At 31.6% G+C, this 25220-nt stretch overlaps 1 protein-coding gene across 1 annotated transcript; it reads right to left on the minus strand.

Moving 5' to 3' along the window:
* Positions 1-1237: 1237 nt before the first annotated feature.
* On the minus strand, positions 1238-23991 carry LOC147072456 (myrosinase 1-like). Its single transcript, XM_085947236.1, has 7 exons — positions 23912-23991; positions 23601-23710; positions 9482-10057; positions 8724-8818; positions 7335-7640; positions 4855-5093; positions 1238-2651 (listed from the first exon to the last, which is right to left on the minus strand). Exons 1-7 carry the CDS (start codon positions 23956-23958, stop codon positions 2477-2479), a joined length of 1548 nt encoding a protein of 515 aa, XP_085803362.1. The 5' UTR covers positions 23959-23991; the 3' UTR covers positions 1238-2476.
* Positions 23992-25220: the final 1229 nt, after the last annotated feature.

Below are 25220 nucleotides of genomic sequence, written 5' to 3' on the forward strand. Positions count from 1 at the left end.
GAATTAGGAATTTATCTGCATATACAATGTAAAATATAACTAACTAATGCGATAAATATGTTTAAAGCTACTGCAGTACTTTACTCGTGCGTTCATGCCTTTTCACACTTGTCTATCAGTCATACGTTTATCTACTCATATAATATTTATTACGATTTACATACGAATTAATTATAATTTTTACTTATTTTTTTATTTAAACTATCCTCGATACCTTATAAAGGTATTCAATTTTAGGAATATGTATAGACCATCCACTGTTTACTGGATAAAATTCATCACAAAAGAATACTTACACAACGGAATAATCTTTAATGTTATGGATAAAATCATAGGTGACTAAAATAATATAATAATACCTCATATAGTATGCATTCATGAATATCATACACTTCTTATATTGAAAATTACTGCGTTAACAAAAAAGTCTTCAATTTAACGTAGGTGCCTACGTAGGATGTTTATTACTTTTTCTACCTACCTTAATATGAAAGAAGACAAGCCAATGTCCAAGCATATTGGGACTCGTCTTGGTGTGATGCATTCTCAATTTTAGCTGTGTGATTCTGATATTTAAAGTCATATTATGGCAAGTGTGTCCTCCTGCGACCCAACTGAGACATTATTCAAAATTCAGAACCGTTCGTGGTCAAATTTCTTATCCAGAAGCCGAAGAAGATTACCGAGTGCATACAGGTAGTCTATGGGAAACAACCTCCTTCCCCCGACTTTTTAGTTTTAAATACTTTAATTTTACTGTTTTAGTAAACGTTAAAACATTCATGCCTGCAATGTTATGCTAAATACAGTGTCTGCCAAGCTGTGTACTTCTGCAAAACCCATCTGCATTGTTTTACGTATTTAAGTATTTTCTTGATTATCAAATATACGAATGGGTCATCAATCCTTTCGCTAGTTAGGATGATACACACCAACAGTAGAAAAAAGTTAATAGACATAAAAACGATTATGTGTACAAAACCCAATGACAAAACCCCATTGTCTGAGCTAGCAGTAGTCAGCATTTTGGATTTCGAAGTCAATATCCTCGAAAATCAAATCAAATGAAAAAAATGGAAGCAATTACAGACGGAAGATGAGGAATTACGTGTTTGTTTATGTCATTTAATGCTGCATTTTAACATAATTCTTTCCCAAAAATAATTGCATGCTTTTCACTACATAATAAAATTATTATTTATATTATAATATGTTGATATAACAGTATTGTTTTATTGCTACACTAATATTTTTTTTTAATGAAGTATAATTTTTGGGGAGATTTCTATTCCGATTTTTAATTCCGTTTCTTGTGTGCAGTGTGCCTTCGGGTAAAAAGGTTTGGCAAACATGGCTAAAACAATGTCAGGGGAGTAGGTATATTGAATTTTAAAAAAATCGTTTTCATCCATTATTGTTTTCCTGCGAAGGTAAAAAAAATTAAGAACGCACTTCGTATGATAAAAAACAAGAAATACAGCTTACTGTTAAAATCACTCATTAGAATTTCATCCTTGAAATTAAAAATACAACGTGTATTAGATAGGTAGGTACCTACCCTATTCATAACAATTAACTTATTTATAAAGACGTCAAAAATTCTTCATGACAGCCTTTACAGTCAAGCTGGGTAACTACATGCAATGGCGAAGGGTGGAGATAGGCTGTTAAGATCTGACATAAATAGTACACATTAATCTTTGTCAGTCATACATATTTGTTTTCATTGAACTAATACTACAATATGCAGATAGTATTGGTTAATTTAAAAATTAATTAAAACCTGCATAAGCGAAGCCATTATTAGAAAATAGTCAAAAAATAGTTGTCTATCTATAAAATATCTAAAATTATGTCATTAAATCATACATAGCTTTATATATAGAAGATATTATCTTTAATCTCTTATGGTTTGGTTTATGCAGCGCTTAATGAATTTGAAAATACCAACCAACACCGTCTTTAATATGTATTGTTAATTCAACGAAAACAAATAATTAGTATGACTAAAAAGGTGTGCACTATGTTTATCGGATCGTCCATAGCACATCTATACTATTATGGTGTGGGAAGGCAGAGTGTAATTGATTTTTAAAACTAACCAACATTATCTGCAAACTGTTTTCTTAGTTTCATGAAAACAAATACGTATGACTGACAAAGTTTAGTGTGCACTATTTATTTCGGATCTCAACATCCTACCTCCACCATTCGCCACTGAATAGTACATAATATCTACGAATATATAAATAATTATTTACATACATGTAATATCCTGCTATAAATATATATTATGTTTTCTGATGTTTCAGAATATTTCAGAAGAGTGACAATGTAAACTACGTTGTCGTTACAATCATGCTTATGATAAATTTATTTATTTATATTAGGTTGTATGTTTGTATTTAAAAATTCTTGACTGACTGCGTTAGTTTTTTCGAATCCAAATAAGTAACACTAAAATTAACATCTACGCTTATACTATAATTGCATTGTAAGCCTCCGAGAAGGACTCTTCACATTCCATGCAGTCATCGTCTGAAGCGATAGACCTCGTCCTGATAATCTTGGTGTAGGCAGACGCTGAGGCTCGAGGAGTTCTCGTTCTATTTGGAGACGTAAAGTCTACTTCGTATAGGCCGAATCGTTCCCTGCACAAAACAAACAGTACGCAATATATAGGCAAATCATTAATAATTCTTCGACATGTTTTGCAAAGCGCACTCCAAAGCAAATCGACATATCGTGAGAATGAACACAATATCACTTATTATCATGAATTATATACAAAAACTTTCATCTACTTTGTAGGTATGTACATAGATACATCTATCAGAACCATATTAAAATTTTAAAATAATATTTTTATAATATTGCTGTGTCACTTGGTATTTATTGCATATGCTTAATTGTTATCCAAAACGTGTTTAGCATACATTGTAAACACTATCGAGTATCGACAAAAATCTACCAAAAATATGTGTTTGAGCAATATTAAAATATTTTTGATAAAAAAAAGCATAAAGTAGCAGTAACTCAAGTCATCTCGAGCCCTGAGTGGTTAGTTAACGTATAACCCAAAATTATGTTATTTTATTGTAAAATGTATGATTAGGCATTTCTTTTGTAAGTTATGTGCTATTAATATTTGATTTTTCCTGTTATTATCGCTGAGTTTAAATAAAAAGAGAACATCAGGCAAGCGGATAGGATATTCGTTTACCACTTAAAGATTTAGTTGCTCAAAACTAGACTAAATATCATTCGAGTAAGGCTCATCTGAACAACACGTCCTTGATTTAAGCAAAGCTAATCTTATCATAGCAAGGCCGACTATATTTAGACTTTAGATTTTATTTACGATGGTAGTGCTAGTTTTTGATTATCTTCAAATGCAAATCGGTAACCTGTTTGCAATCAATGAACATTTTCGATTTCATATTTCGTTCAAATTATTAACATTTATTTCAATATGCAATAAACATCAATCTATACAAACAGTTTAACATATTGCAATCGAAGTATAGGCAATAACTAGCACTTCTGTCGAAGTTTAGTTTCGTGTCACGGCCTGCCTATAATAGGCCTTGCAAAACGCCAAAGAAGAAGAAAAAAACAAATCAAAGAAAGAAAAATTTAAGCGTGTCCTTTTCTTGGTTAGATAATTACATTCAAGCTGATTCTGACGACTAGTTTAAATTCAGCAAATAGCTCGGACTCGGTTTTATCCACGACTCTTGCACATCATCATATTATTTAGAATATACTTACATCATTTGAACACATCTCAAATAGAAAAAATATTTTTTTCAAAAAATATTCGCTACAATGTGCTTTATCAAGTAAGAGACGGGCATCCTACTTAATTAGGACGAATTTAAGTAATAGTTCTTAATATTATACTTCAGTTGAGGCATGGTCTAAAAAGATCGTGGCTAGGCGATGCGCTGATTGTGCAAATGACGCGTGCCGAACGAAATATAATTTGTCATAAAAATCCAACATGCGTCCATTTAATATTATGTTTATTGTTATATTACTAATAATAATAGTAAATTCATTGACATGTTTTCTTTTCTAAGTACATACGTAAAGTTTTTTAGTCATCTTTACACGATTTAAGAATATTTTCATCGGACGCCATGACAAAACAAATCGACGTGCGGACACCTCGACTGTCGGTCTCCGATTGGCGACTAGTGAGAAATTTCATCGCATCTACTGTTGAAAATTATTTGCCGTTACACTGAAGAACGCTCTTAAAGAAAATTCTTATCAAATTTCGTTAATGTTGACTATCGGTTTTAGTGTTTTAAATCAACCGACGCCCGTATCACTCCAAATTTTAGTTATAACTTAGTCTTTCATTCGATGAATATTTAACAAGATTTGAGAATATAACATTCTATTTATTCTCAAATCTTGTGAATTATTCGTTGAATAAAATAAATGGTGTATTATATTATTTAGAATTTGGAATTTATAAAGTATAATTTAATTTTATTAATGTGACGACTAAAGTGCTGATTTGTACCACTACCTACACTGTTTTAGTTACTAAAGAAGTCTTAATAATTAAAATTGACAATGTCAGTTTTTGTAAATCGTACATAATTGAATCGAAAAACCTATAAATATTTTCTATGCTTTTTATAACACTCCCTTAACGTATCCTCTTTGCTCGGGCTTCCGTTAGATGACACAGTATTATCTCATCTACATACACCTTTTCCCATATGCAGTCAAGACAGAGCACTTAACCAACGGGGTAATGCAAATGAACACCTTCACATACCTACATTAAATTTAACCATTTAAGTCAATATGTACATACTACATACTTGAACAACTTACGTGTATCCTTTCATCCACTCAAAGTTATCCATCAGACTCCATGCTCCATATCCGACAATGTTGCACCCATCTTCGATAGCGTCCAATAGAGCGTTCAGATAAAGGTTCATATAAACAATCCTATCGACATCGTTTAGCCCCCCGTGGGTTGAATATCCACTCTCCGTGATGAGCACTGGCGGATTGTTGTACTCCTCGCGAACTCTGTTGAGCACCTTTCGGAAAGCCCACGGCACCACCTGTGGGTCAATTAAGTAAATTGTGTCATTTCATTTAATATTTTGCCGCCGCATATTTCAAACGTATTTTACAACGTTTTTATTAGCTCGTATTCTTGTTTGTCCGGTGATTGTTTGTCCAGTACAAATCTTGCAATCGATTTTTAATCTTCCCGACTAGCCAGACATTTGAAACTTTTGAAGCTTTTGCAGCTAAGGGGGTGGGCCTAGTAACTAAATTATTAATATATACGTGCGTTACTATGGAAATCAAAATTAAATGTCAAAATGACATTTCAGTATTCTATATTTGTTTGTTTGTTTTTTATTTACTTCATATCAAGTACAAGTTTGAGCATATTGAGCATAATAATTCAATAGAAAATTTTAAAACGTTGTATATAAAAAGTTCTTTTTATCTTGTAATTATTATTATTATGGAGCATAATATTGTTTCTTTTATGATAGTTGCTAATACTACTGAGAGAAACAAACTATTGTATGACAACTATTAATACTAGCGGAGCCTGCTGCTGCATCTGTATCGCTAGGCACTAAATTTGGGTCGGCGTTCTAACCTAACCTAATCACATGATGGTGATATAATAATGAAATAAATCTGATAATAATGATACGCTTCGACTTGGGGTGTTTTACCACTCGCAATATAATATATTATTTTAGGATGGCAGCACAGTTTTTGAAGATTTGTCATTTTTGCGAGAATTCGATTGAGCAAGAACTTAAAGGATCGGTCAAACAGGTAACAATTACTTCAGGTATAAGGTTTTTTAATATATCTCTGTCGGGGGGGGGGGTGTATGTGGTTGGTATTGGAACGAAAATGTTGATTTTTTTCTTTTAGGGAAAATGAAAATGTAATCCGGACAATATCATTGTTATTAGAGGTACGAAATTAAATATAATTTAATAACTAATAAAGATTAGTCCAGTTTTAAACAGTCCGTCATTAGGATTATCGTAAAAATTCTTAGTTGGCAAATTTAAAATACAACATTTTCTTTCTATTACTTTCTAATAAAATGTCAAGAAAAAGTAAGCAAAAAATATTCTTAAGTAATTATCGAAATTACAGTGACATTGCAAAATAACCACGTATTTTATAATATATAAGACGGTATTAAAAATGATCTGACAAAAACACATATTATATTATTATAATTATTTTGCTATATTAAGCATAAATTGTGTATTAGTTTTCTACAATTATTAGTTATGAATAAATATAAATATAGTAAAGTCGTCTTAATTGATCAATAGTTTATAATAGAAATGTCACATAAATTTTCGATGTTTCCCAATATTGCAAATTCTAAATTAGAAAATATACTGATATGTCAAATAAACGAACCGTTTATAATCGAGTCGTGAAAGAAAACAAATAACAATCATTCTCGTATTAGTTTAATAGATAAGTAAATACTATTGTCGTGTTTTTAGATTATATTATCGCAGTAATTAGTGAGGAAATATCCTTTTTTATGGTTAAAACTTCAAGTACACCGGTGTGCCCATTTCAGATTTAAATAGTTTCTAGAATGATAAATGTGATTTGTGATATACTGTGGCGTTGATAGAGAAAGTGTTAAACGACATTACTAATAATTTATGATATATTGACGGAAATATATTATAAGAAGGTGTGTTGTCGTATAGAAAACAATTTTTTGAAAAATGTCAATTTCTTTAAGAATATGTTGCAATCAGCTGCTGTGCATAAATCGAAGTGAAAGTGTTAAAAACAGCGCTTGAAATGAAAAAGTTTACGAACCGGAGCGCTCGACAGTTTTCTGAAGATATTTCCATAGTTATCAAATTTTATGGGTATTTCATAAAAATAAGTGTGTTAGATTTTCTATTTTTGGCCTATCTGGTTCAAATGGTCAAATTATTTTTTCCACGAGACGGAGCGATAATTTTACCGATTTCACGAACAGGAACAGTGCTACGGTGCGCTCCTGTCCATTTCGAGCCCTAGTTAAAACATTAACAAAAAGGCGTTTAAATAAGAAATTACTGTATTAAGTATCCAAAAGATTTTAGTGTTTTAATTAATAGTATTGATTGATAATGACTATAATATACTGTCTATTATATGTATCTGGCAAACTTATCAGTTACTTATTATTAGTTTAAATAAAAATTATTAATACAATGTATTTCTGCCATGAATTGACAGTTATATTAGTATATAATTTATCAGTATCTACCTAATAAAAGTAATACATTCTGAATTGTTACCTTCAACCACTCAGACGCCGCTCCTGGCCAGCTCTTATCATAGTAATAATCCACGTCGATGTCATTGTCGAAGGAGGGCGTAGGATCTATCGTCTTCTTCTTCGGCGCCTTTACCATCTTGGCAGAGTAATGGTTGATTCCTATAAAATCAGCGCTTCCTTTCAGCGACCTTATTTCTGCCGGAGTAAATTCTGGAAGACGACTGCGCGCGAATCCTTGTTTGAGGGAATATTCCGCCACGCGGGATTTCATGATGGGTGGGTAGTCACCGTCGCTAGAGTAGATCGGGTGCGCGAACCATCCGAACTGGAAACATTAATTTATTATGAGAAATGAAACTACGACATGAAATTATGTGGTCGAAAAGTTCAAGGCCAATCACCCACCACAAAAATAAATGAACTGGAACCGATCTAGTCTGATATTTACGATAGGGTAAGAAATGGGGAAAAACAGTTAAGTTTATATCTTAATACGAACGTGATTTACTTGATTGATATCTGATAAAACCCAAAGAGGAAACTGGAAAGGTCAATTAAAAATCAAGGTTAGGAAAAGATTAGCCTATCAATAAAAAAATATGTTTTATTTATTTTATAATATCAACAACATAACTTATTTTAATAGAAGTACTACATAATAATTATTTCATCGTTATGTGAGCAATGACGTTATATTTGATTATAAATATTTTTATATTTCATTGAGAATACTTAATTAATAATTATAATTACTTAATAATAAATTGTGAAAAATATGACAGCTATAAAAATATATTATGAAGACTTTCAACTTTAACTAACAACTACTCGTGGTTACTTTACATCACCCAGCCGTTCTAGTTCATTTACAATCATAAATGATTCTAAAACCTTAGTAAGTACTTCATAATATTTGTATTATACTATAATATAATTGATATTATAATAACAAAAAACGTGAATAAAGGGAAAACTGTGTTCAACTGATGATGAGTTGGTATGCTCCGCCCACGATGGCGGAGCGGCTTCGCGTCGGCTTATAATACCGTGGGTCCATGGTCTGTCAATTTCAATTTGGTTTGGAGTCAGAGTAAGGACCTAATAGGTTAATACTTTGGACGCTGAAGACGCACATGCGCGTAATGACCAGTCGGCCGATCGATGTAATTAACGTGCATTTTAAAGGTGCTAATTAAAATCTCATTATATAGTCAGCAGCGAATGAGTTAAGCAAGTGGCTAACATCCGTTTCTCGTAAAAACAAAAATTTGTTAATACAAACCTGCACTCTTGTGGAGGCCCATATATAGTACCTATTAGGATCGAACAAGGTCAATAGAAAAAAAAAGAAAAAGTTCGTATTATCCGATAGGTACATTTCAAATTAAATATTGCTGATTGTACTTACGTTAAACTGAATCGATCTCTCGGCGGCTTCGATGTCTTCAGGAGAAAGAGTATCAGGTTCTGCCCACCAAAAATCAAGAGTTATTCCAATTTGACCTGAAATAAAAATAGATGAATAGAAAAAATGTGCCTACATAATTATGTATGTGTTTTGATTTTTTACGAGCTTTATTTCACCAGCTTTCCTATAGATAATTAATTAGTAAAAAAAATATCAATTGTCGCCGATTAATAAATTCCACGGTGTCTGCGTTGGACTATCATGCCGTGGGTCTCAGGTTCGAATCCTGGGTCTGGCAAGTACACATATTGTTTTTTTTTTACAATTTGTGTGTGAGTCAGAGTATGGACCTAATAGTTTGAGCAAGTGGCTGACATCCATTTCTCGTAAAAAAACAAAATATTATGTTAATACAAACCTCTACTATCCCATATGATCCTATTAGGATCGGACATGGCCGAAAAAAAAATCGCCCAAAAAAAGAGGTGACATTTTATTCTAGTCTATAGACTAGATTGACTACAATAAATTGTGGAATACAGCAAGGTAAAATGGTGGCAGATTCTTGTGGCATGAAGCGACCTATTTAGGCGTTGGTATCGTTACTTTCAAATGACACTAACACCATTCCAAAGTGATTTTGTCGTGGCCGCAATGCCAGAAGAATCTGTAGGTACTTCCTGTACCTATTCCGGCAACTCGATCTGTTCCTGTCGGGGACTCACCCAAATAATGATACATAATAGTTTAAGATTTACCTTTCTGTCTGCTTCTGAATTTCTTGTCATATAAATGGTATGCTTTAGCATGAGCCAACAATAGAGAATGCGTGCACAGATAATCTGCGATTCCTGGAGAATTAATTGCCGGAGCCATATTCGCCTTTCCGTAGCCCTCCATGCAGACCTGTTTCGGTTCATTAAATGTAAGCCAAAACTTCACTCTGTCGCCGAACGCTTCGAATACGAACTTGGCGTAATCTTCAAAATAAGAAGCCATTAGCGGATTCGTCCAACCGCCGAGATCTTGGAAATACTGGGGCAAATCCCAGTGGTAGATTGTGATAACAGGCTGAATGTTTTTCGATAGCAGAGTATCGATTAACGTATTATAGTAGTTGAGGCCGTCTTTAGAATATCCTCCAGCATATCCGCTCGGAAGCAACCTCGGCCAAGATATGGAGAACCGGTAGAAATCTACTCCCAGCTCCTCCAGCATTTGAATATCTCGTTGCCACAGGTTGTATGAGTCACAGGACACGTCGGCGTTACTTTCATCCTTCACCATGTTTGGTTTCGTATGGACCAGGCGGTCCCATATGTTTTCTCCTTTATCTTAAAACAAAATTATAACAATTGCATATAAAAATAATTTTAAAAGTGCTTAATAATAGACAGGTGGCTACATGTCACTCATTATATTACATTGTTTAACCCAGCGGTCCCCAACCTTTTGGGCCTCGCGGACCACTAAACTCAAAATATTGAATCCCGCAAACCACTACCACGTATTTTTTCCACACTTGTTATAAATTCGATATGCCAATATAATTATAATAAATATACTTATTAACACAGATATTCATTACGAAAAATGCAAAAAAAAAACATTTTAAATTTAATTTTATTAAAAAAGAATCAATATGTACAATTATTAAATTAATATGAATGCTACGTCGACATAGAAGTGCATAAAAGATTAATCACAGGTAACAGAAAGATAATCAATGTGAACTTTGTTGCTACTTGTTTGAAACAAATATTAAAAGAATATAGGTAGGTACTGAAACTTTTTAATAAATACGAAAATTGCAAATATGTATATTCAAATTACTCTGCGGAACTCCAAAATTCTCTCACGAACCACCGGTTGGGGATCTCTGGTTTAACCTACATATCGATTTCATTTAACTAGGATTTTTATTATCTTAAAAACAATTCAAACATTCGTGAGATATCTACTCATGATGACTGTGTTAAAGTTGATAGTAAATAGCTGTCAATATTTTATACAAATATATACAAATCGAACACGTCCGATTAACAAAAAATTACATTTAACAATAGGTACCACTCAGACGTTAGCTCGATAGACACAAATTTTTAATTATTTTACAACTAGATTAAAAAATATTTTATTGTATACCTAAGTACTTATGTATTTTATAATATTGTTAATGTCGTAATTTAAACCGGTGCAGTATTTGTTGTACTCCAAAATTGTTTTACGAAGCAATGAACTAACTCTTGATAAAAAATACATATTATTATGAATATTAAAGGGATAAATAACATGCAATAGAAGTAAGTTCAATAACAGCACACATTAAAGGCGGCATAGGGTTCACCATATTATCAGCTGTCTTCAGTGCATAGGTTAAAACAATTTATTTTATAATATAATTATTACCAATCGATAACAGCAGCAACGAATCAATAGAATAGTTTTGCTGACAAAACAGTAACACGGAGAGATATTTAAATGAACGTAGAAAACTACTGCGTCGACTACAAAATACTAATAATTAATTGGTGAATGCGATATCTTATCGTCTACTAGAGCCTCGCGATATTTTTTCGATATTCGATGCATGGCATAGTTCTTTCGCGAATACCATCTGTAAGGGACCTTGGCATTGCGTTTGATAGTAAGCTGACATATAGTGGTCATATGGCTGTCATTTGTAAAAAAGCACTACAAATGTTGGGCGTCGTCTTGCGTACTTCCCGGGTCTTTTCAGATGTTACTGTATTAAAAATTCTCTATAACTCTTTAGTTAGAAGCCGACTTGAGAGTGGGTCGATTGTTTGGGCCCCGCATCCGTTGAAATACGACTTTATGGTGGAGAGAGTTCAAAAGAAATTTTTGAGACTCCTTTACTTGAGGTTGTATGGATACTATCCGTGGCTTTATCCAACTGGGTTCCTCTTACGTATGCTTACATACTGTAGCTGAAACTGTCGACGATATTTATATTTGGCCATGTATTTTTTCCGACTTATACGCGGTGAAAATGAGAACTCTGCCATTCTTCGTAGTGTTGACCTGTGTATCCCTGATAACTATCTTAGAAACCGGGAACATCAGTTGTTTGTTCTCCCAAAGTGCAGAACTAACCTGCCATTGGTAATGTCAATTAGGAGATTGACATATTCCACCTGCATGAGGATGAGTATATGAGAGCATTACACCTTTTTACTGTTTAATAACTTTTATAATATAATACTGTTTAAATAATATTTCTTTGTTTCTAAATGCAATGATGCGAACGTCTTGAATTAATAAATTGTAAAGTTCACTATTGGTAAAAAAAAAAAATTGAATATTAAATTATTTAGTAGAAGGAAGTCAATCATTCACTTCAACAAATAATAATAATCGTTGCATAAAAAAAATGAGAGGTCATCGGTGACCTTCGTTTAATTAAATTATAATACTATACATTTCTTTGGCATTGATAAAATTATCATAAATATACATCACTGTATAGATTAAAAAATGGGCTGTACTTATATTATTTAATGTAAAAAACTGACTAGTGAAATAAGTTCTATACCAAACCATATAGATAGGTACGAGGTTAAGAAACTAAATACGTTCGTGGAATGGGCATGAAAAACTGTAATTCGTGCAAAATTGAAGAGACAAATAGACACAGAGCCTAAACATGGACCGCACTGATCTAATAGGTTATGTACATGTAAATTGTACGTAAAATATTTCACCGTGGCACAATTATTCGCCGTGGGCTTCTATTGGAAACAGATGACCGTATGGCGTAGGTATACTATACGGTCTCCAATTTTATTAGATTCAATATGAACATTAATTTATTTTTCAAAGCTGATTTTGGCAAAAATCATGAATTCAAGAAAGAAAACCTAACCTAACCTAACAAATAATCCAGTATATTGGTTATTTTCAAAATTTGTTTGCTGCTGGCTTCCTGTAAAGTGTAAACCGACAAAAGCGTGTTTTATTTAAACATGAATTTTATGTCAGTACCTACTATACGACCCAAAGAGGTTGGACGGTCTTTAAAATACGGCCATATATGTCCGATACATCATTTCACGGTGAAGTGTGATACGGCGAATTGCATACGTACAAGTTCCCGGACACGGATCTAATAATGGACGCCTCAATTATCTCCATCTCTAATATATTATCTAACTATTCTTTCAACAATTTTTATTTTAAACATATCTGTAGAGCTAACATAATATCTAGTTTTTTCTCTATTATAGGAAATATAGTCAATGTATTATATTTTTATTAAATAATTATATTCCGCCACTTGTTATTGCTACAAGAAAAAAATCCCTTGCCACGTGAAAAAAAACCTTGAATAATCTGAATGGAATAAAAAAAATGTTTGGTAGATCAGGTCTCATATGGCGGGAAGTGCGAGACGTGGTGATAGATTGAGGGAAGTGGCGCGACCTTGTGCTTTCCCTATGCCAAAACACTGGATGATCGTGGCAGGGTGAAGTAAGCAAGTATGTAAGGTCAGAATTTCGAGATGTGTAAACGTGCCCGTTTAGTCTAAAAAACAAACCTGTAAAACCTCTTCTTGAGGCGGAAAAATCCATAACGGATTGTAGAGCCATGAATAAGGTTCAGAATAATTGTATTGCTGTCACGGCTGAGAAAATTATTAATCGAACTGACGTTTACGTAGTACAACCTACATACGTACAGTTTTCGTAAGAGGTTGAACATGCCAGTTAATACGTAATGGCGGCCATACAGTTATCTTTGGTAGATAATCTGCTGCGCCCATAGATGGACACTTTTCGACCTGCCAGATGTGTGCCAGGTTCAAACTGCCAGCGACCCCCTACTCCCGTGTTTTTGTAAAACTGTTGGAATTTCAACTAGCCGAAAGTTCTCGTTTGACGTTAGATGTTGGTAACGTAAAGTAGAATATACCGCGCGATACAACTGCGGCTGGTGTTGCTAATTATAAAATACAAATTCATTTATTATGAAAAATGTAATAATATTATGTACGCAGTTACGCGTTAGATCGCAAATATTATATTTTATTTATTTTTACGAGAGTAAAACAAAGTAATAGTTATTTATGTAAACATATTATTTTATACAATATAATATAAATGTTAAAATTTTAGAGAGCATTATAAATATTAAGTTATTGTGAAAATATAGACTAATAACTCAGTACTCAAATTTTATTTATTGTATGTAGTGAATATTACAAATTATTAATTTAAGACGTTCATAACATAAATTAATATACCTAATTGTGAATGACAATGTCGCTAAATTTAAATAAAATTTAAGTATATATTTTAATAATATCATAGTAATTATTATACTGATGATTGATGTAAATATAATTTTGTGGCATGCTTAAATTTATTGTATATAAAATCAATACCTTTATAAATATTACCGTTTTCTTACTTAATTAATTCTGTCCATTAAAGGGAATAATTTATTGAAAAGAAAAGATTATATTTTATATTTACACAAATGTGTATAATATTGTTTCGGTGAATCGATAAAATACACAATCCACTAGCGAAATCATGATTTATTTTACCAACGTCATAGGTGTGTATTTTATGTCAATTTGTTTCTAATAAAAACAATTATAACCATAATAAATTCAAAGTAAAATAAATTATTCGTGCATCAATATCGTTCAAGTATACTCTACCTAAAACTAATTGAAACAATACCCCTGTGTAATATCTCCGCGAACCTAACCTCCATAGTTTTTGACACTTACTTGCTCTGCCACAGACAATAACTGTACGTATATGGGCAAGTCTGTTGACAATTCTACAGATTTAAATGGGGTAGTTAAACTGATCTGTGGTGTGGCCACTAACGTACAGTTATTGAACAGTTATTGTCTGTGCCATGTTCAAACTGTTACGAGAACTGTCCGTCTGTGGCCGCCTATTATAATGGTTTTGATTTTTGTTAATTCTACGATAGTTTAGTTATTTATGTTGACAGCTGTTTTGGGCTACGAATTCATCTTCAGATAGATAGTAACTAATAATTACAAGATAAAAAGTACTTTTTATATACCACGTTTTAAAATTTTCTGTTGAATCATATAAACTTTACAATTCAATGTATTAATAATTTAGGACAAATAAGGCAATTGTCAACAAATCATTTTTTTACTATTTTGCAACAAACAAACAAACAAATAGAATACTGAAATTTCATTTTGATTTCCATAGTAACACACGTGTATATATTAATAATTTAGTTGCTAGGACCACCCCCTTAGCAACCAATAATAGTGGATTGGATTACGGATTTCTTTCGAAATAACTTTTCATACAAAACAGAATTAACTGAAAATGAATTCAATTCTACTTAAAGATGGCTAAAAGTATTAAAAGAATGCATTGGCATCGTGTTCTGATATATTCTAAAAGTTTCAAATGTCTAGCTAGTCGGGAAGTTAGCTAAAAACCGATTGCAAGATTTGTACTGGATAAACAACCACCGGACACACAAGAATACGAGCTAAGCAAAACGTGGTAAAATATCGTACAATTAACAAAAAAATATTTAAAAAACCATTATAATAAAATTACTTTCAGTTATAATGTTATTTTTCATTAATTTGTATATTCCCTTTTCAGGGCTCGAAATGGACCGGAACGCACCGGAGCGCCGTTCCGATTAATAAAATCTGGTAGGAAAATAATTTTACCGTCTGAGCTAGATTGGCCATAAAACAAAAGAACCTAACACTTATTTTTATAAAATACTCATAAATTTAGATAACTATGTTAATATTTTCGTAAAATCATCGAGCGCTCCGGTTCGTAAAATTTTCCATTTCGAGCGCTGCTTTTGAATATATATATAGTATGATGATTAATGTGGATGTCTATTTCGTGAACACAATTAATTATTACTGTGGCAGTATCAATCGCTTCACACTCCAGAATCGAAAAATGTGAGACCTATGAAAATCTCCGACTAGATGACAAAGGTATTCTACTGACCTAAAAAATCTTATCATGTCAAATATGGACCACCGACTGTTATCCAATCAAATATAAGCTAAGAACATGTAGGTAAGTAGGTATACAATAAATATCATTGAGATGTTATTATGTCATTGACACGGATTCGTTGTTTTCACTATTTACGTTTTTTGTGAAATGTAGGTAGGTATCTAATAGAGATATAATTATTTCAAATAACTTGAATCTAGAACTAAACGTTGCTCACACTTCACATTCGTATCAACGATTTATTTAAAAAAAATAAACGTACATTATTTAAGTTTACGCATCGCCTTATAATGTCGTGGGTCCCAGGTTCGAATCCTGGGTCTGGCAAATACATAATATATTGTTTTTCAATTTTTGTTTAGAGTCAAAGTATGGACTTAAAAGGTTGAGCAAGTGGCTAACATCCATTTCACCACTATATGGAGGCCCATTATAATTATATCATATTAGGGTCGGACATGGTCAAAAGAAAAAGAATTAACCTTTAGTATGCTTAAGATTACTTGAATACTTCAATATTCTAATTAAACTTAAAATAAAACATAAAATACAATTATTAGAGATATTTTCTCTCACGGTATTGAAACTGAGAAAATAACTTTTGTATTAATTTATAAGAAATATTTCAAAAGCCACAGACGCTCTAATCCATGCTCAAAGACTTAAATGGAAATGGGCGGGTCATGTAGCGCGACTACAAGATGAGAGATGGACAAAAATAATTACTTCATGGAACGGCCCAAAAGGGAAACGCTATAGAGGAAGACCCCGTGCGAGATGGCAAGACGACATCATAAAGATAGCGGGCCCAAACTGACTGCAAATAGCCAAAAACAGAGTTCAGTGGGACTCTTTGGAGGAGGCCTTCACCCGAAGAGGGGCTCTTACAAACCAAACAAACTAATTACATATCATTGTTTAATTTATAAACATTATCTCATAGTATTATAAATAAAAAGTCTTAAGGGGGGACATGCTCGTCGAAGGTCAAAATTGAGTTTTTATTGTATATTCAAACCATGATCCTGGACACTCCTTAAACGTTGTAGATGATCTATTTATATACTTTTGAAGCCTTATTATCTTTTATATTTAATTTAAACATTTGATGACTGCATGAAGTATTTTTGTTACATAAAATAGTATTCTTTTAAACCTCTCGCTCTAATGTTTTAGAATATAGTCATATTTCGGTACATAACTGTGCAGTGGTGTTAAGATTTTTTACATTTATTAATTTTTAAACGCATTTATAAAACCATTAGCATAATTTATTACGAGATAATTTTTGTAAAATATTCACGATAAAAAATTATATTGATAATCTCTGTGATCCCAAATTTGACAAGAATTAGGCATTTTATTATTCAAAAAATCGGCAAGATTAACACTTTTCAAGATGATTCTAAAGATATTTATTATAAGCTATGTCTTTGAACATTCAAGTGTGATAAACATCTTATGAATAATGATTGCTTTATAATAATTATTGACCTAAGAATAAGGTAGTGTTTTTTTGAAATACGCCATTTCTTTTGTCATTCCCCAGTGGTTAAGCTACAACATACGGCCGTAGCCATAAATTGACTAACTATAATTTAAGTAAAGAGTAAAATGATATTGACGCGCGTGTTTGAACATGTACCGTTTAAAAAAAAATAAAAAAAAATTCGGTTAGGTACATGTTCAAACACGCGCGTTAACATAATTTTACTCCCTACTTTAATTATAGTTTGTCATTTTATGGCTACGGCCGTATGTTGTAGCTTAACCACTAGGGAATGACAAAAGAAATGGCGTATTTCAAAAAAACACTACCTTATTCTTAGGTCAATAATTATTATAAAGCAATCATTATTCATAAGATTTTTATCACACTTGAATGATCAAAGACATAGCTTATAATAAATATCTTTAGAATCATCTTCAAATGTGTTAATCTTGCCGATTTTTTGAATAATAAAATGCCTAATTCTTGTCAAATTTGGGATCACAGAGATTATCAAAATATTTTTTTATCGTGAATATTTTACAAAAATTATCTCGTAATAAATTATACTAATGGTTTTATAAATGCGTTTAAAAATTAATAAATGTAAAAAATCTTAACACCACTGCACAGTTCTGTACCGAAATATGACTATATTCTAAAACATTAGAGCGAGAGGTTTAAAAGAATACTATTTTATGTAACAAAAATACTTCATGCAGTCATCAAATGTTTAAAATAACTATAAAGGATAATAAGGCTTCAAAATTATATAAATAGATTATCTACAACGTTTAAGGAGTGTCCAGGATCATGGTTTGAAAATACAATAAAAACTCAATTTTGACCTTCGACGAGCATGTCCCCCCTTAATATATACGTGTTTACTTTTGTTTGTAAGAAATAAAAAGGCTTTTTATTTATTATTTATTATTAATTTAGGACGGTACAATCATGTTAACGAAAGCTGTGCGGCATGTGCCTGATAGTGATGGATGACCAAAGCACTAAGTGCTGTTGTGGTTATCTGTTCAAGGTTCAAGCTCCTATGAACAGCCGGGGCTTAGAGTCTAGGAAATAATATGATGATAGACATCCGATTGATTTTGATCCAAAAATTTACAGACTGTACAGTAACGGCATGTCTCTGAAACTTGCGGAAGGCAATGGAAAACTACTCATTAAACATATTGTGCAATGATCATTTCCTACAAATAATATCCGGGGTGATCGCCAACGTCCGTTAAAAAAATGTATTACATTTGGAGAAGGTATAGACCAGTGATACTCAACCTGCGGCCCGCGGGCCACATGCAGCCCTTTACGCTTTTATGTGCGGCCCGAAACACATTTATTATCAGGAATTTCGTATATCTTGAGATTCGTTTCGACTTCGACGCACAGATAATGACACCCGAAGAGGATTGTCATTATGGTCCACATCAGATCTAGTATAAGAGTGTTGCTATTGCACACGATTAATTTAAAAAACACGCAAAATTTTTAAAATCTCAAAAATGTTTTGTAAAAAAGGGGGATTTTCATCGTTTTTTTCGTCACACCAGTAGTAATGCGGCCCGCGTTATGGATGACGAAAACCGTGAATTTAAAGTTGAATGGACCGAGACTTTCGCGTTTATTCAAAACTTAAAAATGAACTACCGACCTGTATTATTTGTCGGGAAAAATTGGCGCTTAACATGAAGTCAAATTTGGAGGGACACTTTACAACTGAACACGCGCCATTTAGCACTAAATATCCTGTCGGTGATTCAAGGAAGAAAGCAGTTGAGGAACTTTAGAAGAGTCAAGAAAAATTAAATTCTGTATTTAATTACTGAATAAAATCTTCCAACAATGTTAATATTGCATGTTTTGTGGTTAGTAAAAAGATTTCTTATATAGAAAATCAAGAGTAAATTGAGAAGTCGTCTTATTGATGAGAACCTGGAATCGTGTTTAAAATTAAAAACATCAACATATAAACTTACCCAAACTTTGCAAGGAGATGCAAGACCATTATTCACATTGAGTGTTTGTCAGTCATTGTCATGATTTAATTCTATTGATACCTTACTTACAATTTAATTTTTATCAATACATAAGATGATTATTACGTATGATATCAAGTTTTATTAAGTGTACCTATAGTTTAATTAAGACTTAAATCTTTAACTAAAGTTTATAAGTTAATAAACAGTGTACCTACATAATATATTATATTATAATTTCAGTTTAAGATATTTGGCTCTCAAAAGAAATCTCGATCCTTGTACTGTTGATATTTGGCTCTTTTGACTAATGAGTTTGCCGACCACTGGTATAGACTATAGAGAATAGCTTATCATCTCACTCTCTCAGGGCCCAAGGCTGTTCATTCTGAATGTGCAGCACGGAAAGTTTACAAGAGGTTGAGATTTTTAAGTTTTATTAATTGTTATTATTTTTTCACTTTTCGCTGGAAGTACTTATTACTTTACCAATAAACGTGATATTATAGCGTTGTGATAACATTATATTATAAACTATTTTTTTATGATTCTTCCTAGGTAGATATAAAAAAAAAAATGCGAACCCATTACTTTAAGTAGATAGGTACATAGGTGCCTAGTTACTATTTCTTTTCATTAAAAAATAATTAATTAGTATTTCGAGTTCATTGATAATTTTCAACCTTGAAACCGTTATCATATCACATTCATAACCCACAATTTTATATTATCAAATAATACATAATAAACATGAAGCAATAATTGAGAAAGATTATGATTACAACATTTACCAACACGGCAATAATTTGGCCGACTGTTAATAAAAAAATGAAATTCTTCAGGTAGAATTGTGTCAGATTCGTTTGACTTTGTAGGCGACCATTGCCGACTTAAGGTTGTACCTCAGTTGAGGCACGGTCTAAAAAGATCGTGGCTAGGCGATGCGCGAATAGCGGGTCACGGGTGCAAATGACGCATGCCAAACGAAATATAATTTGTAATATAAATCCAATATACGTCCATTTTATGTTCTATTTATTGTTCTACAATAACAATTAACAATAATAATAATAATATATTCATTGACATGTTTTCTTTTTAAAGTAAATGGGTAACGTTTTTAGTCATCTTTACACGATTTAAGAATTAATACGCCCGTCGCCATCACGAAACAAAGTGACGCGTTTCCATCTCGACGTTCTCTCTCAGAATGCGAGCGTGTCCAAAATTTCGTCGCGCCTATAGTTGAAAATTATTTGCCGTTTCACTGATGTATCACCTTAAGTAGAAAGCCGATACATTCACAACGACTGGTCCTACTTTTTCCGACCCTCCCGTCGATGGATGACCTGTCATTGCCTGTCATTGTTCTATAATCTATAGAGTGCTCATACTGACGCGTCTTTCGTGTTCACACAGGGAATGGTTTGATTTGGATAGATGAGTTACTGTTATATGATAGATAATACACTAGCATTAACACACCTTCTACAAATGTAATGCATAGATCAATGCTATATATTTTTTGAAAATCGATATTACCACCGGTTTTTGTGTGAAGGACTAGTCTGACTTTGGACAGCTGATGAATAACAGGAATGTATATTATTTATTAAATAACACTGATAGTTATATTTGATGTGAGAATTTTTTATAATTCAATTTGAAACGAGAAAGGGCGAATCAATATGTAAAGCAATCTGAGATCTGATTTTGACAGCTGAAAAGTGGACCACTCGTTGCTTGTGCAAAAAGTTATGCTCAGGATTTATCAATCCAAAGATGGCGGTGAGGCGACTCATTCATGTGTTGGTAACATTACATTTAAATGACACTAACACCATTATGAAGTAATTTCATCGTGGCTGCAATACCAAAAGAATATGTCCTTCCTCTACCTACCAGTGAATTTTAAATGTGCCATATTAGAAGAAATACAGGGAAGTCTATTTATACGCCCATATAAAATATTATACCTTTTTTGAATCATCAAAAATGGTTCAATTATTACTGTACCTAGTACAGAATCGTTGCACGAGTCAGATATATCCATAAAAACTAATGACAGTAAAGTTACTACTGGGGAACAATGAATATTCAAATGTTATTCTTCGTATAATAGCTTTATAAAGTCAATGAAATAAATATGTAGGTAAACAAAGCAATAATTCACAAACCCAATATAAAAAGCTAATTATATTGTACACAAAGGTGTCTACCTGATAAATCCCATTGCATTATTTATAGTCTGTACACGTCATTGACAACACTTAGGTATACAAAATAATTTAAAAAACATGTTTCAATGGTTGTTTTTAATGCATTTTTTTGATATCCAAATCAGATCTCTGATTTTAAGTCACAAACCTAATATAAAAAGCTAATTATATTGTACACAAAGGTGCCTACCTGATAAATCCCATTGCATTATTTATAGTCTGTACCAGTGTGTACTTACGTCTTACACGTCATTGACAAAATAATTTAAAAAAAACATGTTTCAATGGTTGTTTTTAATGCATTTTTTTGATATCCAAATCAGATCTTTGATTTTAGATGGATCAAATGCCATGAGTTACCGTTTCGTGAGATCGGCATCCTACAAACTGTGCATAACGTTTTTCACAAAGTTAAAATGGTGTTATTTCTCAAATGAAACAAAATTCCAGAGAAATAACTAAATACCTATATTTTGTATATAAAATATATATGGTGAACAAGAAAACAACACGAAAATAATGACACGTCAAAACAATAATTTGCATAGAATTTATGATTCTCAATCTAACGCAAGCGTTTACAATGTATCAGCTATCAAAACATAATATTATCATTTAAATTTCACAAATAAATCACGCCGCAAAATAGCTCTAATTTTCCATTTCCAGCACTACCTACTTCAAATGATTCACTACGGTAAAATTAATTGGTGTAAAAACATCAACGAATTATATCGCAAAATGTTTAACAACAGATAACCTCACTGTCAGTGCATAGCAATTTGAAATAAAACGATTTAGTTATTAGAGCGACATGTTACGAAACGGATAATAGACTTTTTGTGACGACAACGAAGATCTTCGACATTTTTCCACGTTTGTTTTCCCGGGGTATAATTCCGTTCAATTTTAGATAGTGTATTCTAATTGATTTTTCCACTAATTTTCCTGAGTACCTAATCCCTCAGTGATTTTTACTGATTAATACAATAGTGAATTTGTATACTGAATTTGTAAATAAAAAAAATCGGGTACAGATTTAAATGAGCGATAATATGAATATGCATTTGGAATTACTATATTATTTAAGAAGATAATTGACGATACTATTCACGGTGTATATTATACATCATGGAAAGTATATAAAAATGTATCAAGTATTATGTACTTAATACCATTAATGTTAAACACTAATTGTTTAATTTGACTGACTATGAATACTTTCTTTTCGTCCCTGTAAATACGGATTGGACAAATGCCTAGTTTATGTCTTTGAGACTGTCGGTTTTTTATGTCAGATTTTAGTATTGAGTTATGTCATAGTGACTATACTACAGTAGCGAAGGGTGGAGGTAGGCTGTTAAGATCCGCCATAAATAGTGCACATTAAATTGAGTCCGTCAAACGTATATGTTTTTATTGAAATAAGACTACAATTTCCAGATGGCATTGGTTAGTTTTTAAAAATCAATTAAGCCCTGCCAAAACCAAACCATAATAGTATTTGTATATTTTAGGCGATACGACAAAATTGTGCACACTTTTTCATTCATACTTATTTGTTTTCGTTGGATTAAGAATACATATTACACATATTGTTGGTTCATTTTTAATTCATTAAGCCCTGCTTACGCCAAACTATAATAGATAAGAATTATTATTCTATCTATAAAATATCCAAAGTTATGTATGATTTAATTGCGTAATTTTAGATATTTTATAGATAGATGAGTTTTTTTTTTACTATTATCTATTATGGCTTGGTTTCCGCAGGGTTTAATTGAATTTTAAAAACTAACCAATACCATCTGTAAATTGTAGTCTTATTTCAATAAAAACATATACGTTTGACTGACAAAGTTTAGTGTGCACTATTTATGGTGGATTTTAACAGCCTACCTCTACCCTTCGCCACTGCAGTATACTATTATTAAGTATTATTTAGTTTAAATTGGCATTTTTCTTTTGGCGTTAATATCATTACCTACTCACAATCCTTTAAATACCTATTGAAAATTGGGATTTTTTAAAAATATTAAATGCTTACCTACTTTCTCAAAATAAAATAAAAGCACTGAATAATATTTAAAATAGAAAAAGTTTCAAATAATTATTTATTACCTACTATTAAATTCATTATTATTTATATTAAAAAAAATTACCTGATGCATTCCACCCCCCTTCAATTTGGTAAGATGCAGTCGACACTCCGAACGTGAAATCTTTGGGAAATTTTCTCACTGTGATTTCCACTGGATTTGAAAAGGTTATTCTACAAAGAATCAATAAACAATCATTATAATCACTGTAATATAAAATAATATCACTATTAATATGTACGAAACGATGCGGTTGACACTGCAATTTTATTATTTTTAATATGTACATAATACTGTCGTATTATATTTTTTTATTTTTAGTTAAAACTTGTAGTACTTAGAGATTTTATAAAAATACAGAAATAATTTTTAACCTTAAAATAAACAATATTATTGTTCCGAACGTCTTAATGCTCGCCATCTCTGAGTTGTCTACTGAGTGTAGTGGATTAAGTCACGCAAGATACTGATACGGTACGGCAGCCACGCCAACATTTTATAGCTAAGAAAGCATTCGAAACAGAATACAAGACAGTTAAGGGGGATGCTTATACTATCAGAGGCGAAAAGAGGCACCTAACGGAAAAATACGAAGCTTGCAATTTGAGATTTTTTTTGATAATTTACAATTTCAACTGTAGTACTTAATTAATAAATATGTATCTGAAAACACTAAAAAGATTTTTAATTTTTTTTTAATTTAAAGATAAACTGGCAATTGTAAAAAAAACATAATAAAATATGAATTCGTTGCAGGGTCAAATCTTATTATTACATTATATTTTATGGCCATATTTATTATTAAAATTTAGTTTATTAAGTTTTAGATTTTATGTGGTGTAGATTTTTGACTAATTCATCGTTTTAATATTTTTTATATATATTTTAAAAACATCGATTTAAAAAAAAATATTAATGTGTATAACTTGAAATCCTTTTTATTTATATCAAATTTTATTTTAGGCATGGTCACAATATTGAAGTTTGAGTTGATATAAATAAAAAGGATTTCAAGTTACACACATTTATATTTTTATAAAAATCGATATTTTTTAAAATATATATAAAAAATATTAAAACGATGAATTAGTCAAAAATCTAAACCACATAAAATCTAAAACTTAATAAACTAAATTTTAATGATAATTATGACCATAAAATATAATGCAATAATCAGATTTGACCCTGCAACGAATTCACATTTTATTACATTTTTTTACAATTGTAAGTTTACTTTAAGTTTAAAAAAAAATAAAGAATCTTTTTAATGTTTTCGGATACATATTTATTAAATAATACAGTTGAAATTGTAAATTATCAAAAAAAATCTCAAATTGCAAGCTTCGTATATTTCCGCTAGGTTCTCTGCTGGCATGCGTCTCCCCCTTAAGGGGGAGACGCATAAAAACTCATTATAAATCATCATCAAATTAATGCTTTAAACATATTATAATCAATCAATACCTATCTAAATACAATGGGAAAAATAAAATATATTTTTTTATTTCAAAGAGAAAGCGACAAATAAGAAAAAACCGCTAAAAATAAGGGTTTTGCTATTAGATATATTTATTGTTCCAAGTAATTTCTTGGAACTTGTGTATCTATTTTGTCAATTAATTATAGTTTTAATGTTTTTTTTTTCAATCTAAAAAACATCGATTTTTACGAAAAATTAAAATG

This window comes from Rhyacophila brunnea, unplaced genomic scaffold (assembly GCF_057557595.1).
Source record: "Rhyacophila brunnea isolate RB1 unplaced genomic scaffold, BYU_Rbru_1.0 scaffold_2, whole genome shotgun sequence".
Taxonomy (NCBI): domain Eukaryota; kingdom Metazoa; phylum Arthropoda; class Insecta; order Trichoptera; family Rhyacophilidae; genus Rhyacophila; species Rhyacophila brunnea.

What these genes read in the sequence shown, in the direction of transcription:
- LOC147072456 (XM_085947236.1), bottom strand. Translation starts at nt 23,958, where the DNA reads ATGGCGAGCATTAAGACGTTCGGAACAATAATATTGTTTATTTTAAG. An exon ending in ATAATATTGTTTATTTTAAG is followed by an intron (nt 23,711 to 23,911) that starts GTTAAAAATTAT and finishes GATTCTTTGTAG; the next exon opens with AATAACCTTTTCAAATCCAG. An exon ending in AGGGGGGTGGAATGCATCAG is followed by an intron (nt 10,058 to 23,600) that starts GTAATTTTTTTT and finishes TTTTGTTTTAAG; the next exon opens with ATAAAGGAGAAAACATATGG.